Genomic DNA, 17,331 nt, shown 5'->3' on the forward strand with positions numbered 1-17,331 from the left:
GTGTGAATCAGTAGCTATGTCTTACATTTAAAGTAAGCAAAGAATAAATATGGAAATAGCTCTCTGAACTCTATACAAGCTTTGCTTTTACATTTATTAAACTATAGGTTTAAAAAGTAACCTGTTGAAGGTTAAGTGAGTGACCAATTCACAGAGCATGATATTTAATTGCTATTTTTTTGATTCGAAGACTAGAAATAGAACCATGAAACCTGGTTTGTACTTAAAATAATTAAATAACTTTTGCCTTTCAGAGTCCATATCAAATGTAGGACTGAGATTGGCCTTATTAACAAATTTTACAGGAACATAAACTACTCCCAGACTCAAAAAGGACCAAATCTATCTTCACACTTAGATTAACATCAGAGAGTTAGAAGCAATATGCCATTATAATTAATATGTATTTAGAATTAGGTAACAGTTATAACCCCTCATTCCAAGACACTATGGAAAGATTTTAATACTCATTATAATAGGGTAGACATTAACTTTGACCGAGTTGAAAGGACACCCATAGTTTCATCCTGTTAAGCACTCATTTGTGAATAATGCAGTCAGTATATTTATATATTTAAAATATGAGTAAATTTTGCAAAATCTCAATCCAAAATTTGAATGGACTGTGAAAACCAGACTCTCCTGGCCCTCTCAGAGGAAAGCAGGACAACATCCAGTCTCATCGCACTGGACACGGAGTACTCTTTCCTCAGGTAAGGGATGTGTCCTTGTGAGCCTAATGAGACCATGCGTAGCCTTAGGCTGCTCCTTCAGCCTCTCTGTGCTTTTTGATTTAGCCACACACAGGAATGCACCCTGTTGTTTTGTTTAAAAACGAGAAAGCAGCATCTGGAAAGCTAAGATGTTATAAAAAGCTTGGATTCCACTTTATTCCCCAGGCTTAGAATACAAACCGAGAGTTATTCAAATTAAACTCAGTTTCCAAACCTCAAAACTGGAATATGACAGCACAAGGCAGTTTCAAACAGAGTCACAGTCCCAAAATTTGCACAAGGGTGGAATCAGAAAACATCATAGAACGTTTGGGGACATTATATTATAATAAATTTAAAGATTAAATGAAAAACATATATTCCTTCAAATAGTTTATACCTTATGTGTTTAAAAATTCCAATTTACCAGGAATACATAGACGAGGTAATTTCAAAGTGTAGTACCTTAATGTTCTATTTCCTTTTTACATAAAGCCTCCAGAATACGGGAACGATATATTCCTTAATTAAAAGTTTAAAAAGCCCCAAGAAATTATAAAGAAGATGACATTTTGGAAAATATTAAAATTATTAGTATTGTATATTACATATTTATGTTAACAGTAGCTTGAAGGTTTCGCAAAAATTTCTCATCCGAAGATCATCGTCTAGTGAAGTGTATGTATGTCTATTTGTTGAAGCTAATAGCATTGGTAATTTAGATGTGTGCAAATCTTCAGGTAGCAGAGTACTTTGCACTTGTGAAAACAGTGCCTGCTTTGCCCTCACAACAGCCCTGTGAGGTAGGCAGGAAAATTACTGTCACTTCTATTCTGCAGTTGGGGACCCTTGGGATCTGTTCAGGGGTTATCCGAGTGATTCCTTCATTTCTTTGGCCTGCTCCTATGTATTCACTTGTAAATACCACATGTGCAAGGACTAAGGAGTGTAACTGAGAAGGATGAAGGCAGCTAAAGAACAAGAGATGGTACAAAGTGATCAGACTAACTATGTGACCTACACATTAGAGAAGACTACCTAAGATACTTGAACCATGATGAGGTATAAACAAGTCAGAGGAAAAAAAAAAAAAAAGACAACCAGTTTAAGATACAAACGTACTAAAACGAAAGGGAATAAGAATGGAGAGAAAAGAAAGGTTTTCCAGGTTTTAAACAGGATGAGGTTTATATTTTAAATCGAAAGTTCCCTGACGTATCTGATGATCAGAGTCCTTTCATTCTATCCATTTTAAAAAGATGTCTCCAGTTAACATAAGGTATGATGGGTGGGACAGAGAACTTCGTCTCCATGCTGAGAACAGCGCATGTCCAGTGCACTGAAGTTGCATATGTCATAGTGCAGGCAGCAAACCCCCAGGCTCCATCAGCTTTGTGTGATGGAGAACAGAAGTGGGGAGGGCTGAGGAAAAACAGGATATTCAAGTCCACGTCAGAGTCGCCTGGAACGCAGGGGATACCTCGTGTAATTTCTGCAAAGGAACAGCATAGTGAGATCTGTTACAATAGCAGACTAGGGGTCTCGAAGTTCCACCCAGAAAACTATAAAGTAGGCTACGACCGCCTCTGTATGTTGCCATGTCCAGTGTAAGGATCTGACAGTGATTTTTAAACCTCCTTTGTTTAATTTTTGCTTTGGGAGAAAATAAGTCACAATATCATGAAATAAATATTCACTGTTGGGCTTTGTTCATATATTCTTAATTAAACAGTACCATAGACTTTATTGAGCATTTGAAAATATACACAAGGGACAATAACTTTTTAATCTGTTATTATTATTACTTTTAATATTTTACTTTCTTCCAATTAAATAACCCATTTTTTTTTTCTGATCATAAAAAGGGCACTTGTTTCTACAGGAGCTGTGTACAGCTTGCTCAGTTCCAAGTACTGTTTCGGCGTGACTTCCTTGTCCTATTGAGGTCATAGCTCCACTTGGTCAGGAAGCAAATTCTACATAGCTCCAAAAAAAAAAAAAAAAAAAAAAAAAAGGAACCCCCTAAGTTGTTCTTTCAGATTCTATTTCTCCATAGAGTTCAGCTAACTTCTTAAACTCGGGCCCCCAGTCTCCAAGGTAGTGATAATCCTGGTCTGATTGCGTGGTTGCGGAGTCCAGTGAGCTGATAGACCCGGCTTCTGACCGCTGGCCCTCGTAGGCATAAGTCTGAAGAGAGTCATAAGGGGGCACGCTGGGGTCCAGGTCGGCTTCTGAGAGTCTTTGCTTAATAAACTCCTGAACATCTATACTCTCCAGGGTGGACAAGGTCTGATGTCTCGGAGTGAGCTTCACTTCAGGCCGAATGTCTCTGCGGTACTTGAACTCCTCTGCTGCGGCAGGATTTCGCAAAGCTGTGATGTCGAAGGCCTCGGTGTCTTCCTCCCCTCCTCCCTCGTCATCATATGTCACCACATTCTCTCGCACATCCTCCTCTGAAATGATCAAGGGCTCTTTTTTGCCGCGCCTCAAGGTGATAAAAAGGACCACAATGGCTGAAGAAAAATGGAAACAGGATGAAGTTAACAGAGAGAAGGACTTCGGCTTTGGCTCTATCAGTACTTTCCAGTTCCTATTTCCTACACCTTCTAGGGCTAGGGTCACCTAGCAACACAGCCTTAATCTGCACACCACTAGTGAATAATGCCACAAGCATTTGGCTGGTCCGGAGGCTGTTTAAACTGATAACCTCAATGCATCATTGTAGATTTGGTGATCACTGAAACTTTAATATTCTCATTTGCTTAGTGCCTGTCTTGACAGTAAAACCTTCCATTGCCTAGTGTGAGGGAAAGAAAACAATATAAACTTTTGACTGGAAAAAAAAAATCTGTGCAAATAACTCACAAATAATCATTTTATGTAGACTCACCGAAATCAGGAAGTAGTTTACTAAAAAGTTTTCTAAACTGTGAAGGTTTGGTCCTATGTAGAAAGTCAGTGCAAAACAAGTTTATTATGTGTGGTTTCTCTTGTATTTTATGTCTTTGGGTTACATTATCAGGCACTAACATCTGACCCTTTCCTGTAAAGCTGCAGGATACTGTTATTTTATTTATACACAAGTTGTACTATATAGAAACTGTTCACTTTGTGACATTTCTTTTATAACTTAGGTATTCCTCACAGAATAGCTGTGGTTCTACTCAATTGCAAAATGACAATGCAGAGACTAAGGGGTGTGTGTGTGTGTGTGTGAAGAGTCTAACAATCTCTAGATTTATTGAGAAAGATACTAGATAGAACTGAGTGCATAAAGATCAATGTCTACCTAACGATAAGGATATTTGTAGTAGGATTCCCCACTCTACGATGATGACATTGTGTGCATATGCCACTTCATAGACACACACGTTTTAGCCCGTGATCAACTTGGATTAGGATCTTTCACCTACAGTAGTTAGTTATGTTCCAAGCACTTGACAAAGTCGTATAGATAAATTTTGGCCACTTGGCTTTGGTCCTTTCTCAGTGTTTTAGGCCTTTATGCTCAATCAAATAAGAAGTAATTTAGGTTAAGCTTTGTTATAGAAACCTATGCACATGTTTTCTAAAAATAAATAAATAAATAAGAAATAAACACAATTACAGACCTAGGAAGATCACTTGTATTCTCTTCCATGTAAATGCTTAAATACCTGGGTGCATCACAGTTACATAACTAAATGTGGAGAGTAATACTCTTTCTAAGGTTGTGATTTCTTATGTGTATTTATTATGCAAAAGTTAAGAAAATATTCAAGATACGTGGGGGTTTTTAGATTTACTTAATGTATTTTTATGCATGTATTTTCTATTCCTGCATATACATATAAGTGGAATGCATGCATATCCGGGCCCATGGACACAAGAAGACAGAGCTGGAGCCCCTGTGTAAGCTGTAAAGTGGATGCTGGAAAGCAAACATATGTGCTGTGCAAGAACAAGTACTAATACTATTTACATAGTATTAGTAAAAACACAGCAATTATTCCATTGCATAGTTTTCAGAGTGACATTTCATTCATAAGCCATTTATACTGATATGACATACATTGTCTTTCTAGTTACAGGCATTTTCAAGTTATCTCAGAGAAGAAAATTGAAATGAACAGACTAGATAAGGGCCCTAGCATGTCTGATTCACAGTTGACAAACATCTATTCTTGTAGCAGGTGACATTCAGTGGGTGCTCTACACAGAATCTCGGTTGAGTGGTGAACAAACCGTTTCCAGGAAAGCAGCATTGTGCTAGATGACTAATGACTCCGTGTGGTACAAATAGCATCTCTAAGAACACTTCTTTTAAGTGTTTCTAAAAAAAATAATTTCTGGTTTAATACTAGTACTGTACCTAATTGTTCTTGAGAATATTTTGGACATTTGAAAGTGAAACTAAACAGTTGCATCAGATCCCATGAATAAAGCCCATCCTTTTAAGGTCATCATTAAAGTTATTAATTATGTGGAATCATTAAGGAGACAAATACATTTTTGAAATCCAGGAAATCAAATTAAGATACTCAAATAATCCACACAGTCTTTGGAATTATGAATATTATATGGTGTGTCATCTTATAGTATGTCCTTGGGAAATACAATATCAAATTGCCACATTGTTATAAAATACATCAAAGGAGTGAATTGGCCTTCTTTGTTTAATGTTATAAACCATCCTTGGATATTTGAAAGTATATTTTAGTTGTACAACCTAGCATGGAAGTCCAACAATTTGTTGTGCTTTTGACATGTTTTAATTCATTTTTACTTTTCTTAGTTGGTGAATTACATTTACTCTCTCAGTTTAAAAAGTTACAAAGACTTTGAGATTATTGTTACTATCGTTATTTAAGGAATTTTGAGGCATATTCTGAAGGGGTTCAAGCCCCCTCAGCCTTGTTTTTGTAGGGGAGCATGACTTGAGTTCCTGATTCTCCTACCCACTTCTTATATGAATGCTTTGATGCTGATATGTTCTCCCATGCCTGGCTTATAGCGTCCTGGGGATGGTACTCAGGGCATTATGGACACCAGACATCCACTCTACACATGCTGGTACATTTTGATATTGACATTATTTATTTTAAATTACTTATTTAGTATAATTTTGGGTGTATGGCTGTTATCACAGCCTGTAAACCTGTGCACTACCTGCATGCAGTGCCTGGAGCAGCCACTAGATGGTGGTGGATTCCCCCAGTATAGGAGTCACAGATGGCGACAACAGGTAGCGCTGGGAATTGAACCCAGGTCTTTTTTTAATGACAGCAACTACTATTACCTGCTCAGACAATTTTTCAGCCACCGTGGGTCAATATTTTTATCAACAAAAATTCATGAAAATTCGTTCTGCTTCATTTATTAATTTACTGCCAAGGGAATGCAAATTTAGGTAAGTAGACTTTGCACTGGCTTTTTGGATTATTTTTCCCATGAATTTTTAATCATCGCCATATTTGTCCTGTCTGGAGGTTTCCAGATTCATACATAGCCCTTGTGTGGATTGAGTCTCTTTTTATTGTGTGCTGAGTCACAGCACGCCCTCTGTCAATGGATATCAACACAGATGTGTTTATCGCTAAATGTCTGTTTGATTCTTTTTTATGCCAAAATATCTTGGTATTGAATGTGGTAGAAATAAAGTGGAAATCAAAGTGATTATTTTGATTAGCTCCACAAAACTATTGGCAGCCTCTGGTCATAGCAGTTTTCATTGAAAAGGTTCCAGCTCAGATCCTGAGAGTCTCTTGGGATTATTTAATTGAGAACAGATTGGCAGTAACTGCTCAGACATCGACTCCTTCTCACATTCTTCTTCCCCCTTTCCCCCGAGTTCCCCCTCCCCAACTTTAGTCTTCTCAGTTCATTGCATTTCTCATACTGCCTCATCTATCCTAATCCAATTGATTAATATTTGCTATTTACTAATAATTTATATTGTATAATTATTACTAATTGCTGATATTCATGATTACTGAAGAGCGTAAGGATGGTCATGCCAAAATCATATGCTCTAAAATAATCTTGAAGGCACAATAGTGTCAGATTTTTTTCTCAGCTCCTGACTGGCCACTATTTGTGAGAAGTGGTATGGTAGCAAGAACTATATTGGTGTCCTTGGCCAATAAAGAATGAGGTTCAAAAGTCAATCTGAGGCTCATCAGCAGGAATGGGGATGCCCTACTTTAAGTACTGAACTCTAATTCTATCACAAGATAAAACTCCAATGCTTTCCCATTCATTACATAAAATAAATATCTTTAAACTGCACCCAATGTGTGTGTGTGTGTGTGTGATGTATGTGGGAGAGAGACAGAGACAGAGAAAGAGAAAGGATATAGAGATGCACAGGAGGTGGTGAACATCTGGGAAAGACTTAAGAATAGAAAAGAATATGATCAACTTATATTATGTGAAAAATTAATAATGGTTTTTAAAATTAATAATCAAGGTTTTTAAATCTGCTTGCAGCAAAGTGACATGACTCACTACCCGAATGTGCATCATTTAAATTTGGGCTTTGTGGATATCAAACACTATTGTCTGGTGAACAGTCTATATGTAAATAAAATATAAGTAGATGATAAAAACAAGTTCCTTTATAACCTCACAGGAATAAGCATTATGAAGTATTAGGGTTATCATTAATATTCTTTTAGTTAGTATTTTATTTTTCTGTGTTTAGGTATAAAGAGAAGAGTATCTGAAGAAATAACCTTGAGTTCACAATTAATTATTGATAAAAATAAAACCAGATTTACAAAGCTGCTTACATGTTTGCAATTATAAATGGCATACTTTTGCAAATCAGCATATTAATTTCACAATTTGATTAACTTTAAAGATTGACTATTACAATTTCAGTTTGTTGGATGAAATTTTACTGTAGTCCAATCTACCTGGAGAATTTAATGTGATTAGCAAATATTTTAAATTACAGATGAGGAAATAGTGTCTTGTGACCTGTATTTTCTGAATGGTAACAATTTGATAAAAGTTATAAATTAAAACTGATGATTATTTAAATGAAGGCATAAATGACATTTCTATAGTATTTTCCAAAATCTTTGAAAACATTTTTTAATTTTAAACATTTCAAAGAGCTTTATTTCATTCTCCCTGCATATAATGCAATATTTGCAAATGTACAAGTTATCCTAGAGATTGAAATATGCTGATAAAGGGTAATTAAAATACTGGTTTGTGAAATGAAAGATGACGAAATAATAAAAAATGTGAAAACATAATTTACTTCAAAATTACCTGAATATCAAAACCTTTCAAGCACTATAATGATGTTTGTCTTAAGACATGAGCAGAGTTAGATGGTAATAAACATGAAAGTAAAAAGCATGTCTCACCATTGCATATGCCCCCAAGATTTTGCTGAAAGGACACTGGTATAGCTGTCTCTTGTGAGACTATGCCAGGGCCTGGCAAACACAGAAGTGGATGCTCACAGTCAGCTATTGGATGGAACACAGGGTCCCCAGTGGAGAAGCTAGAGAAAGTAACCAAGGAGCTAAAGGGGTCTGCAACCCTATAGGTGGAACAACAATATGAACTCACCAGTACCCCCCTGAAGCTCCTGTCTCTAGCTGCATGTGTAGCAGAAGATGGCCTAGTAGGCCATCATTGGGAAGAGAGACCCCTTGATCTTGCAAACTTTATATGCCTCAGTACAGGGGAATGCCAGGGCCAAGAAGTGGGAGTGGGTGGGTACGAGAACGGGGGGTGGGTATGGGTGACTTTCGGGATAGCATTTGAAATGCAAATGAAGAAAAAAACCTAATAAAAATTGGAAAGAAAAAAAACATGTCTCCCCAGAGGAGCTTGGTTTTTTCTTTTATTTAACAATAAAGTTTTTGAAGATATCATGTTAAAAATCACATATTGGATTCTCTGACATGCTGTAGAATTCTAGATGATTCAGAGCTTCTGTTGGTTCTACTGTTGTGTTGGGTTTTGTTTGTTTGGTTTTGTTTTGCTTCTCTCTCTCTCTCTCTCTGTGTGTGTGTGTGTGTGTGTGTGTGTGTGATTTTTTTTATTATTTAAAGACAAAAAATACATTTTTGATGCCTCAAGAAATTAGTGATTGTTCAGTGAGTATAGGAACACAAATTCAAAGGTCTGCCCTTCTGTGCTTTCTTTTATTCTATGTATTACTATAAAAGTCTAAATGAAAAATCTTAATGCAGCGATGAATCACATCTTAGTATAATGCACTAAAACACCATGTGCCATGTGACTGGATGTCACCAATAACTGCTAATCAGGTTATTTACCCTCTAAGTTGCTCCTGGCATTATGTGACTTTAACACAACGTATCATGAATTTTTCTGTAGCTCATCTCAAAGTAGGCTGACAGACACCATATCAAAGTATTATATAGCTTCAGCATTGTGAAAGTTCATCACCAGAAAATATGTGCTGCTGTGTTTCATATCCACATATGGATTTCTTACTCTTCAACTCCCTCATAGACTTGCTATACTTATCGCAATTGAGGTCGCTTACCAAGAAGAATGACAACACAGAGAAGAATAGCGATTAGGGCTCCTGTGCTCAAACCAGCGGAGGACAGGAAGGCTTCTGCATGGCAGGTCCGCACGCGCCCATCTCTCTCGCATGCACAAACCCTGATGGTGAGGGTGCTGCTGCTGCTGAGAGAGGGGATTCCACCGTCAGAGATCATAATGGGCAGATAATACACATCCTGCATAGTTCGACTAAATCTCCTCCGCCTTGTCAGAATGCTGGCTGTGTTATCTATGACAGACATAAGCAAAACAAAATAGACTTAGTAAATCTGCCATTGAAGAGTCACATTTCCTTTCACGGACACAACAGATATTCGTAAACTGTTTAACTTATAAAGTGGACCATACAACACAAGGGGGAATTATTAAAAGAATAGCACATACTCTCCAATTGAGGGACATATCTGAAGAGTTCATAGATCCGACTTCAGGAAGAGGAATGCAGTGGAATGAAAGCAGAAGCTAAAAACATAAACATTTTGTACATAGACCTAGTAGCTGAAACAGTTCAAGTGCACAAGGCATGAAGCCTGTGGAGAGCCACGGAAACTTCTACAACAGAAAGACTCTGGTGGGGAGAGATTGCGGAGACATTTCTATTCTTTTAGTAAACTTCTTACAATTGATCTTGTGTGCATACCACAACTAGACAGTAAGGCTCTTGGTGAACAATGTTTAGAGAGAACACAGAGAAACCAAGCTGAAATTAAGCTTCCAGCTTTTTCCCATTGTCCAACACAGTAATGGAAGGTGCTATGCAGGCTGTAAGGGAAGACTTCAGTGATCTTACCTAGTTGTGGACCCTGTGTAGTGTAACACTGAACCACCTGATAGTTTGCATTTTTGATGAGGATAAACACTAGAATTACAGTTAAATGTGATTAGCAACCAAAGAAATCGAAACTATTTTATGGTACTTTGAATTTTCAGGAGAACTTTTTTGAAATGGTGACATAAAGCTGTTTCACTTTCTTTCTTTCTTTTTTTTTTTCTTTTCTTTTTTCAGCTAAAGTTCTGACTTTTTAAAAGAAAAGATAATTTAAGAAACAATAGCCTCTCACCTAAAAAGGCTTAGTACAGCAGACTAATGAGCCCCAACAAGAGATATTCTGTACTTCACTGGAACCACAAAAATATATACTTGTTGGAACACTCACTGAATTTGAACAAAAACTCTGAACTTTAAGAAAGAACATCCAAGTTGGAAAAATAAAACTCCCAAAATATAAGACAGGTATTAAATGATTTTATATATATATAAATATATATATATATGTATATATATATGGATAATAGATGATAAATGGATAGATATATGAATAGAGAAATACTGATGTAGACAATATAGAGCTACCAAGTATGCTAAAATGATTATATATATAAATGATTATATATATATATATATATGTCACACATTAGATCTACTGTATTGAAAGTGGCATTTTAATTCAATAGAGTGAGTGTTGAGTAACTCACATAATATGATGATAAAATTTTTAAAAATGACAAGGAATTTTAAAATAACAAAGAGAGTACATGTTCAGTAAAGATTTAGATGAGTAAAAAGCCTTTAACTAAATCCAGATACTGCTAGATTTCTTCCAGAATATATTAAGGTAATTGCGTTTGCAGCAGATACACTACCATTCCTTGAAGAAATACCAACAAACCTGTTTTACTTCTTTAAAAGAACTCTTTAATCATTATATAAATAAATGTCTTATTCAGACATGAATATGCAAGCCTATTGGCTGACAAGTTGGATGCCCAGGCATGGGTACAATATTTTATGTGGAGATGTTTTAATAATATTGTAATGCCTTAGAAACAGTGAAATTTGAAGCCTTTTAAAAATAATAATATCAGCTGTAATAGTTCATTTATGGAACTTTGGAGTGCAAGGAATATTTTGTAATTGATAATTTTGTCTTATTTTTAATGAATATACTTATAGTAAAATGTATTGTAGAATGGATGTCTGTCTTTCAGCTTCTGTTTTAGTAATGATAGAAGCCTATAAAATAAAATTAGTACAATGGACAATACTATTGGCCATAGTGTTTGGATATAATTTCTTGAATTAATTTCATGAATACCATCTTTTTATACCTTTTACCATATTTTTATAAAACCCGACATAGTACATTCTATTATCTGACCTTCTTTTAGTAAACTAAATGTAATTAAAGTTGCAATAAGACATTCTTGAGATACATTTTCAATGGGTAATAAAATTCATTTTAAAATCAAATGTATCTTAGAAAGTACTAAAAAAGTTCTTGAATGCAAAAGGAATTTATACATATTTCTAGTCATTTCACAGTCTTTTTTTAAATAATGAAGTCTTAAAGATAAATTTTATATTGCCCATAGAAAAACAGACTATAAAAACAATCTTTTCAAACCCAACAAAGCCATAGAAACATTTGAGATTCTTTGTCATGTATCTCTAATTAAAGCAAATATATAAGTTTTGTTTGTTATTTATCTGATGACAGCTGAGTACAATCCCATCCAAATTTCTCATTAATAGGTAGGATTTTATATTCTCAATAGTCCCCGGTTCTCAGGCAGCTGTAAGAATCATTCGTAATTTAATGATTAGAGCCCAGACATTACACAAGTTTATCGTGGTTTCCTGTAAAGCTTTGCTTACATAATAGGTTTTGATATAAATGGTACTCATCAATAACTTATCTTCTGATAGTTTCTCATTACATTGTCATGAATTACAAAATTAAAACCAAAATGAACTAACCAAACTCAATCCTTCCATAGCACAATCTACTGGGATATTTGGAAAAGAGTCATTCCCTCTTTGTCTCTTGCCTTCTCCTTCACAAAAGCCCAAGAATGACTCCAATTTCAGTGCTCCAACTCTGAACTCTGTTGGTTCATTTAGCTTTTCAAACATCCTGTGGCCTCACTTGTCTGTCTGCCAAAACTTCAACCTACCATCCAACATATCAGTGTGTTCTCATTTGCACCCTGTAAGGACATCCTTTGACCATCTGCCATCCTTCCCCTTCAAAAGACTTTAAATTCCAAATAAACATAACAATCTAATGATTCTTCTTTTAGATTCATAATAACATTGCAAAATTATGTGTTAATTACTATACTTCAAACACATGATTTATAGATAGACAAAGCTTTCAAATGAGATTAGAAATCTACCAATATTTATTTTATCAAATATAGTAAAGTAGCATTTCTGGGTTCTTTTTTTCCTTGTTTGTCACTTTCATTAAGAAAACATCTATCACTCTTGTTAGGAAAATATCTCTCCTTACAGTGCAGTTAAAGATCTTAACAACATTTTGTTAACGATAGTGAAAAAATCTTTAGTCCATTGATCATTAGTTATATAGAAGTGTTATATGCATATACAACAATGCACATAAGACACTAAGAAGAAAATATAAATACACATGAACCAAAAAATGGATATCATGTTATCAGAAAATCTTCTCATGAATAATGTGAGTGTTAATTTACGAGAGGGATAAAATAAGAAAACACTAGCCAGGCGGGTTTGTCAGGTCAGTTTATAACAGCATTTGAAAAGCAGAAAGAGGAATATGGACTCTCATACATGACAATCATGTTCATAGTTCACAATCTCCATGATTTATATTGACAAACAAACAAGTCTTAGAAGAAAAGGAGGACATTGAAGAGGTGATGACTTGGGAAGCATTTGGGTTCTGGAACGTAAAACACAAAATCTAAATCCCAAACAATTCATAAGTATAGCATAGTTATATTATCTTAGTATAGCAGTAAAAGTAACTCTGTTAAAATTTTGGAATACGAAATCTAAGGGACACATTTACTTATTAACCATATATATCTGGAAAGGGCTATTACTTTTTCATTAAATAGCTGAGGCAGGAGCCTGGTATAGCGGTCCCCTGAGAGCCTCTGGTGTCTGACCAATACAGATGCTGATGCATACAGCCTAACATGGGACTGAGCAAGGGGACCCAATGGAGGAGTTAGGGCAAGGGCTGAAGGAGCTGAAGGGGTTTGCAACTCCATAGGAAGAACAACAATGTCAGCCAACCAAAAAGGTCCCATGAAGGGACCCCATGGCTCCAGCTGGGTATGTACCAGAGGATGGCCTTGTCAGGCATTGATGGGAGGGGATCCCCTTGGTCCTGTGGAGGCTCTATGCTCCAGTGTAGGGGAATGCTAGGGCTCTGAGGCAGGAGTAGGTGGGCTGATGGGGGATCACCCTTATATAAGCAGGGGATAGGGGATAGGAGGTTTAAAAAAAATAGCTGAGGTCGGGCCAAAGGAAATACATCTTAAACCCCTGAAAAAAGTCTTTAGTCATTTATGGTGAACACATATTTCTACTCTCTAAATTTATTCAAATGCTCAACTCCCCTTTATGCAAATGTTGGGCATGTAATTCCAGCCTTGTTGTCGTTCTTTACAATGAATATAATGAGGTAAAATAGGGCTGACTATGTCTTCCAGAGCAGAAAGCAAAGACACATGTATGGAATTGTTTTTATGTTACTCTTTATGATTTTTTTTCATAGAGAATAAGCCAGCTTTGCTTTGTTCTCATTGTGAGTGATGGAATGAAAGGTGAGAGACCATGGGTTAGTAATTCCAGGATGGGAAAATGGATTAAAAACCACTGCACAAAAACAACGCCACATATCAACAATGGGTAAAACCTTCAGAGAGAACAAAAGGATGTCTTTTTCTATTTATACTAAAAGATCTACTAAAACTCCTTGCTATGGTAGAAATTCACACTTTCCTACTTCAGGGTCAGATGGCCTGCTCAGTGTTTAACTTTGCAGAATTCACGCTCTGAAATTGTACAGCCAGAGAGCAGCACAATTCTGTCAGGTGAAGCCCGATAAATGTCAGTAGCTGGTGACCCTGAGATTTGACTGGTAGGGGAAAGGAGAGCCATGGTCGAATAAAAACATGCCCCAGCTCCTCCTTGACAGGAGTTAAGTGACGCAGCAGGGCACAGTAGCTGCTGCATCCATTAGAGGATGTTGGATGCTTGGTTTGTAACTCAGGGGCGATTATGTGTGCACTATTTTGTTTAGGAATGGGAGAAATCACTAAATGTTTTCTTGAAACCCTGTGGATAAAAACAGAATTTTAAATGTTTACGCTCGATGGCGAAATTAAGCACATTACAACACCAGCTGGGAGTTCTTATTTGAAGGCCAAAAATAAAACTATGGGGATATTGACTGCTCTGCAGCTGACAATGCTAAAGAAACATAAAAAAGACCTAAAAAGCTCCCAAGGGCCTCTAATGTGTCTCAGACAAAATGACTATATTGCAATGCCAATGCTCTGTGAAATTTGAAAGAAAGAGCATCAGAAGATACATTAAAAGTTACATAGTCAGGGTTGAATCATTCCATATGCAATTTCTCACTTAAGCTTTCAGCTAATACAGCGCCAAACATACCCACACAAAACATTAACATATTTTCCTTTTAAAATATAAGCAATTCATTATTTATCTTTGGAAAGAAAAATTAATATTGCAAAAGTAATGAAAAATGATACAATGAAGGCAAAAGTAAATTTTTAAAAATAGTAATACAAAAATTAAAAAAAAAATAGAAATGGGAGCCTAGTTCTTTAATGTCTTCTGAAGCCAGGGTAGTAAAGTCTTTGTCAGCATCCTGCGGACACAGGGCATGCTAGACCTTCACAAGAAGATGCAACTGAGAGGGATTTAGGTGTACAGCTCTGCCCTTCTCTCCTGTATTCTTGCTTTCCACCTGGCATTCGGTGAGTACTTTCTCTCATCAAGCAAGTCAAGGTGCTTTGTTTTACCTCAGACTTGAAGCAACTTGACCACGTGACCCAAGGCCGAAACATCTGAAGCCAGGATTCAGTTTTCTTCCTTTCTCATGAATTCTTTCAAGAGTCATGTGATAGCAATGAAATACTGATTCGGAAATAACAGGTTTGGGTGAATACGATTGAATAATGATTTTCAGTGTCTCTTATTGTTTTAAAATAATTTATGTTCTTTTTAATTTTTGATTAAAAAATAATCACATCATTTATCTATTCCATTGTTTTTATATTAATCTTCCCACATGATAGGTATCAGCCCTCTTACCCTTGCCCCCTTTCAAATTCATGGTTCCTTTTTTTTAATTTGTGATATCTATATCTATATCTATGTGTATGTATATATCATGTATATATCTACAATATATCACAAATATATCTATGATTCAGTAATATCTATAATCAACTATATCTGAATACATGAATATACCTGCTCTGTTTTTATAATGCTACTTAAATACATATGTTTTCAGAGCTTACTGTTTAATACTGAAAATCAAATCAGTGTACTTTTCCCTGGTGAGATACTTATTTTTTAAAAAAAAAATTAATTAACTATATAACTTGAAGATATTTATATATATATATCAAATAAACAATGTAGAGAATTATAAAAGAATTAGGTATTTATTAGAAAATGACCATGAAAACCCATTAGACTAATACCATTGCCCATGTTATTTGAAACAGTATTTACTACCAGCAATGGTAAATGGACTGGGAGACACACATGTTCAAAGCTAAGTATTTTCATTACAATGTTACCTACAGTAATGAAGTGAAAATTCAGTGATAACAATAGGAATTTCTGAAATATAGCATGAAGTATCTATACATATACATAAAATAGAATATTATTTAAATTTTAAAGAGACAATTCATTTTAGTAAACTATAAACTGCATAGATATCACTGTACAAAGTTATAGGTGATCTATTTCATTGCTGAAGTCTATAGGATTTAAGAATACACTTTCCAGTTAGAATTAAGCCTAGGACTTAGTCTGCCAAATCCGTTTTCATTAAATAAAGCCTTGTCTCTAAACTCCCTGCAGGAGGTTCCTAAAACAGATCAGACCCACCGCAGCTGTAATGTAAGTGATGGCTTTACACTAGAATATGAAGTTACTCTGACACATTAGGATGCTCACAATCAGCTATTGGATGGATCACAGGGCCCCCAATGGAGGAGCTAGAGAAAGTATCCAAGGAGCTAAAGAGATCTGCAACCCTATAGGTGGAACAACATTATGAACTAACCAATACCCCAGAGCTCTTGACTCTAGCTGCATATGTATCAAAAGATGGCCTAGTCGGCCATCACTGGAAAGAGAGGCCCATTGGACATGCAAACTTTACATGCCCCAGTACAGGGGATGCCAGGACCAAAACGTGGGAATGGGTGGGTAGAGGAGTGGGGGAGAGGGTATGGGGGAGTTTTGGGATAGCATTGGAAATGTAATTGAGGAAAATACGTAATAAAAATATTAAATAAAAAAAGAAAAGAAAAGCTATCAAAAAAGCTGTCCATACAAACAGAGCCCTGACCTAATCCCTTAATGATGTGTTGCCTGATATTTTGGCTATTGCTTATTTACTGAAGCTGCCAAACTATGAAGCTAAATATAGTTGATGGATGGGTAATTTTAGTGTGAAAATTAAAATTTTACCAGTTAGAAAGGAAGGTCCTAAAAGGAAAACCTGGATGTCAATCAACAAAGGGTTCATTCACTTCTTGCCACAGTCTTATACTTACTTCCTTTATGATGTTTTAAATTACCGTTTGGATTATATTCTGTATGTTAACTTTTTATGTACTTAGTATATGACAAATGTACTATGCCAAATAATTTACAAATGCCAATCTTTTGTTTAGAATAGGTAACGTTGCCATTTAAATCTCATGAGGGTTTTAATTCTTTTTCTTGTTCCACTGCTACATTCTTATTTCAGGGATCAAATTAATTTTTAAGAAAAAGAAAAGAGTATAGTTACATATTAAGTGTAATTTGTCTGTGTATATAGTCAATAAAAATAAATTTCTACTCCAAAAAAAGTCACATGTATATATATATATGTGTGTGTGTGGTCATAGCATATGATGCATATGATGCATATGAGGTCCTCTTCTGATAACTCTGTCCCAGGTATGTATATGTATATATACACACACATATATCCATTTTATTATCTTAATATATGCGATACATATTCATTTATTGAGCGCTAGG

At 35.7% G+C, this 17,331-nt stretch overlaps 1 protein-coding gene across 3 annotated transcripts in view; it reads right to left on the minus strand.

Annotated features, from left to right (window-relative positions):
• Window positions 1-909: 909 nt before the first annotated feature.
• Cdh18 (cadherin 18) overlaps window positions 910-17,331 on the minus strand; it is a 917,427-nt gene continuing 901,005 nt past the window's right edge. For all 3 annotated transcript variants that reach the window (XM_029470124.2, XM_085831363.1, XM_021183199.3), the window contains 2 exons: window positions 9,229-9,480; window positions 910-3,226 (listed from right to left, as the gene is read on the minus strand). In XM_029470124.2, coding sequence (XP_029325984.1) covers window positions 2,736-3,226; window positions 9,229-9,480 — 743 coding nt within the window. In that variant the 3' untranslated portion in view covers window positions 910-2,735. The remainder of the gene's footprint in view (window positions 3,227-9,228; window positions 9,481-17,331) is intronic.

Source organism: Mus caroli, unplaced genomic scaffold (assembly GCF_978045245.1).
Source record: "Mus caroli unplaced genomic scaffold, Mus_caroli_1 scaffold_16, whole genome shotgun sequence".
In the NCBI taxonomy this organism is placed as follows: domain Eukaryota; kingdom Metazoa; phylum Chordata; class Mammalia; order Rodentia; family Muridae; genus Mus; species Mus caroli.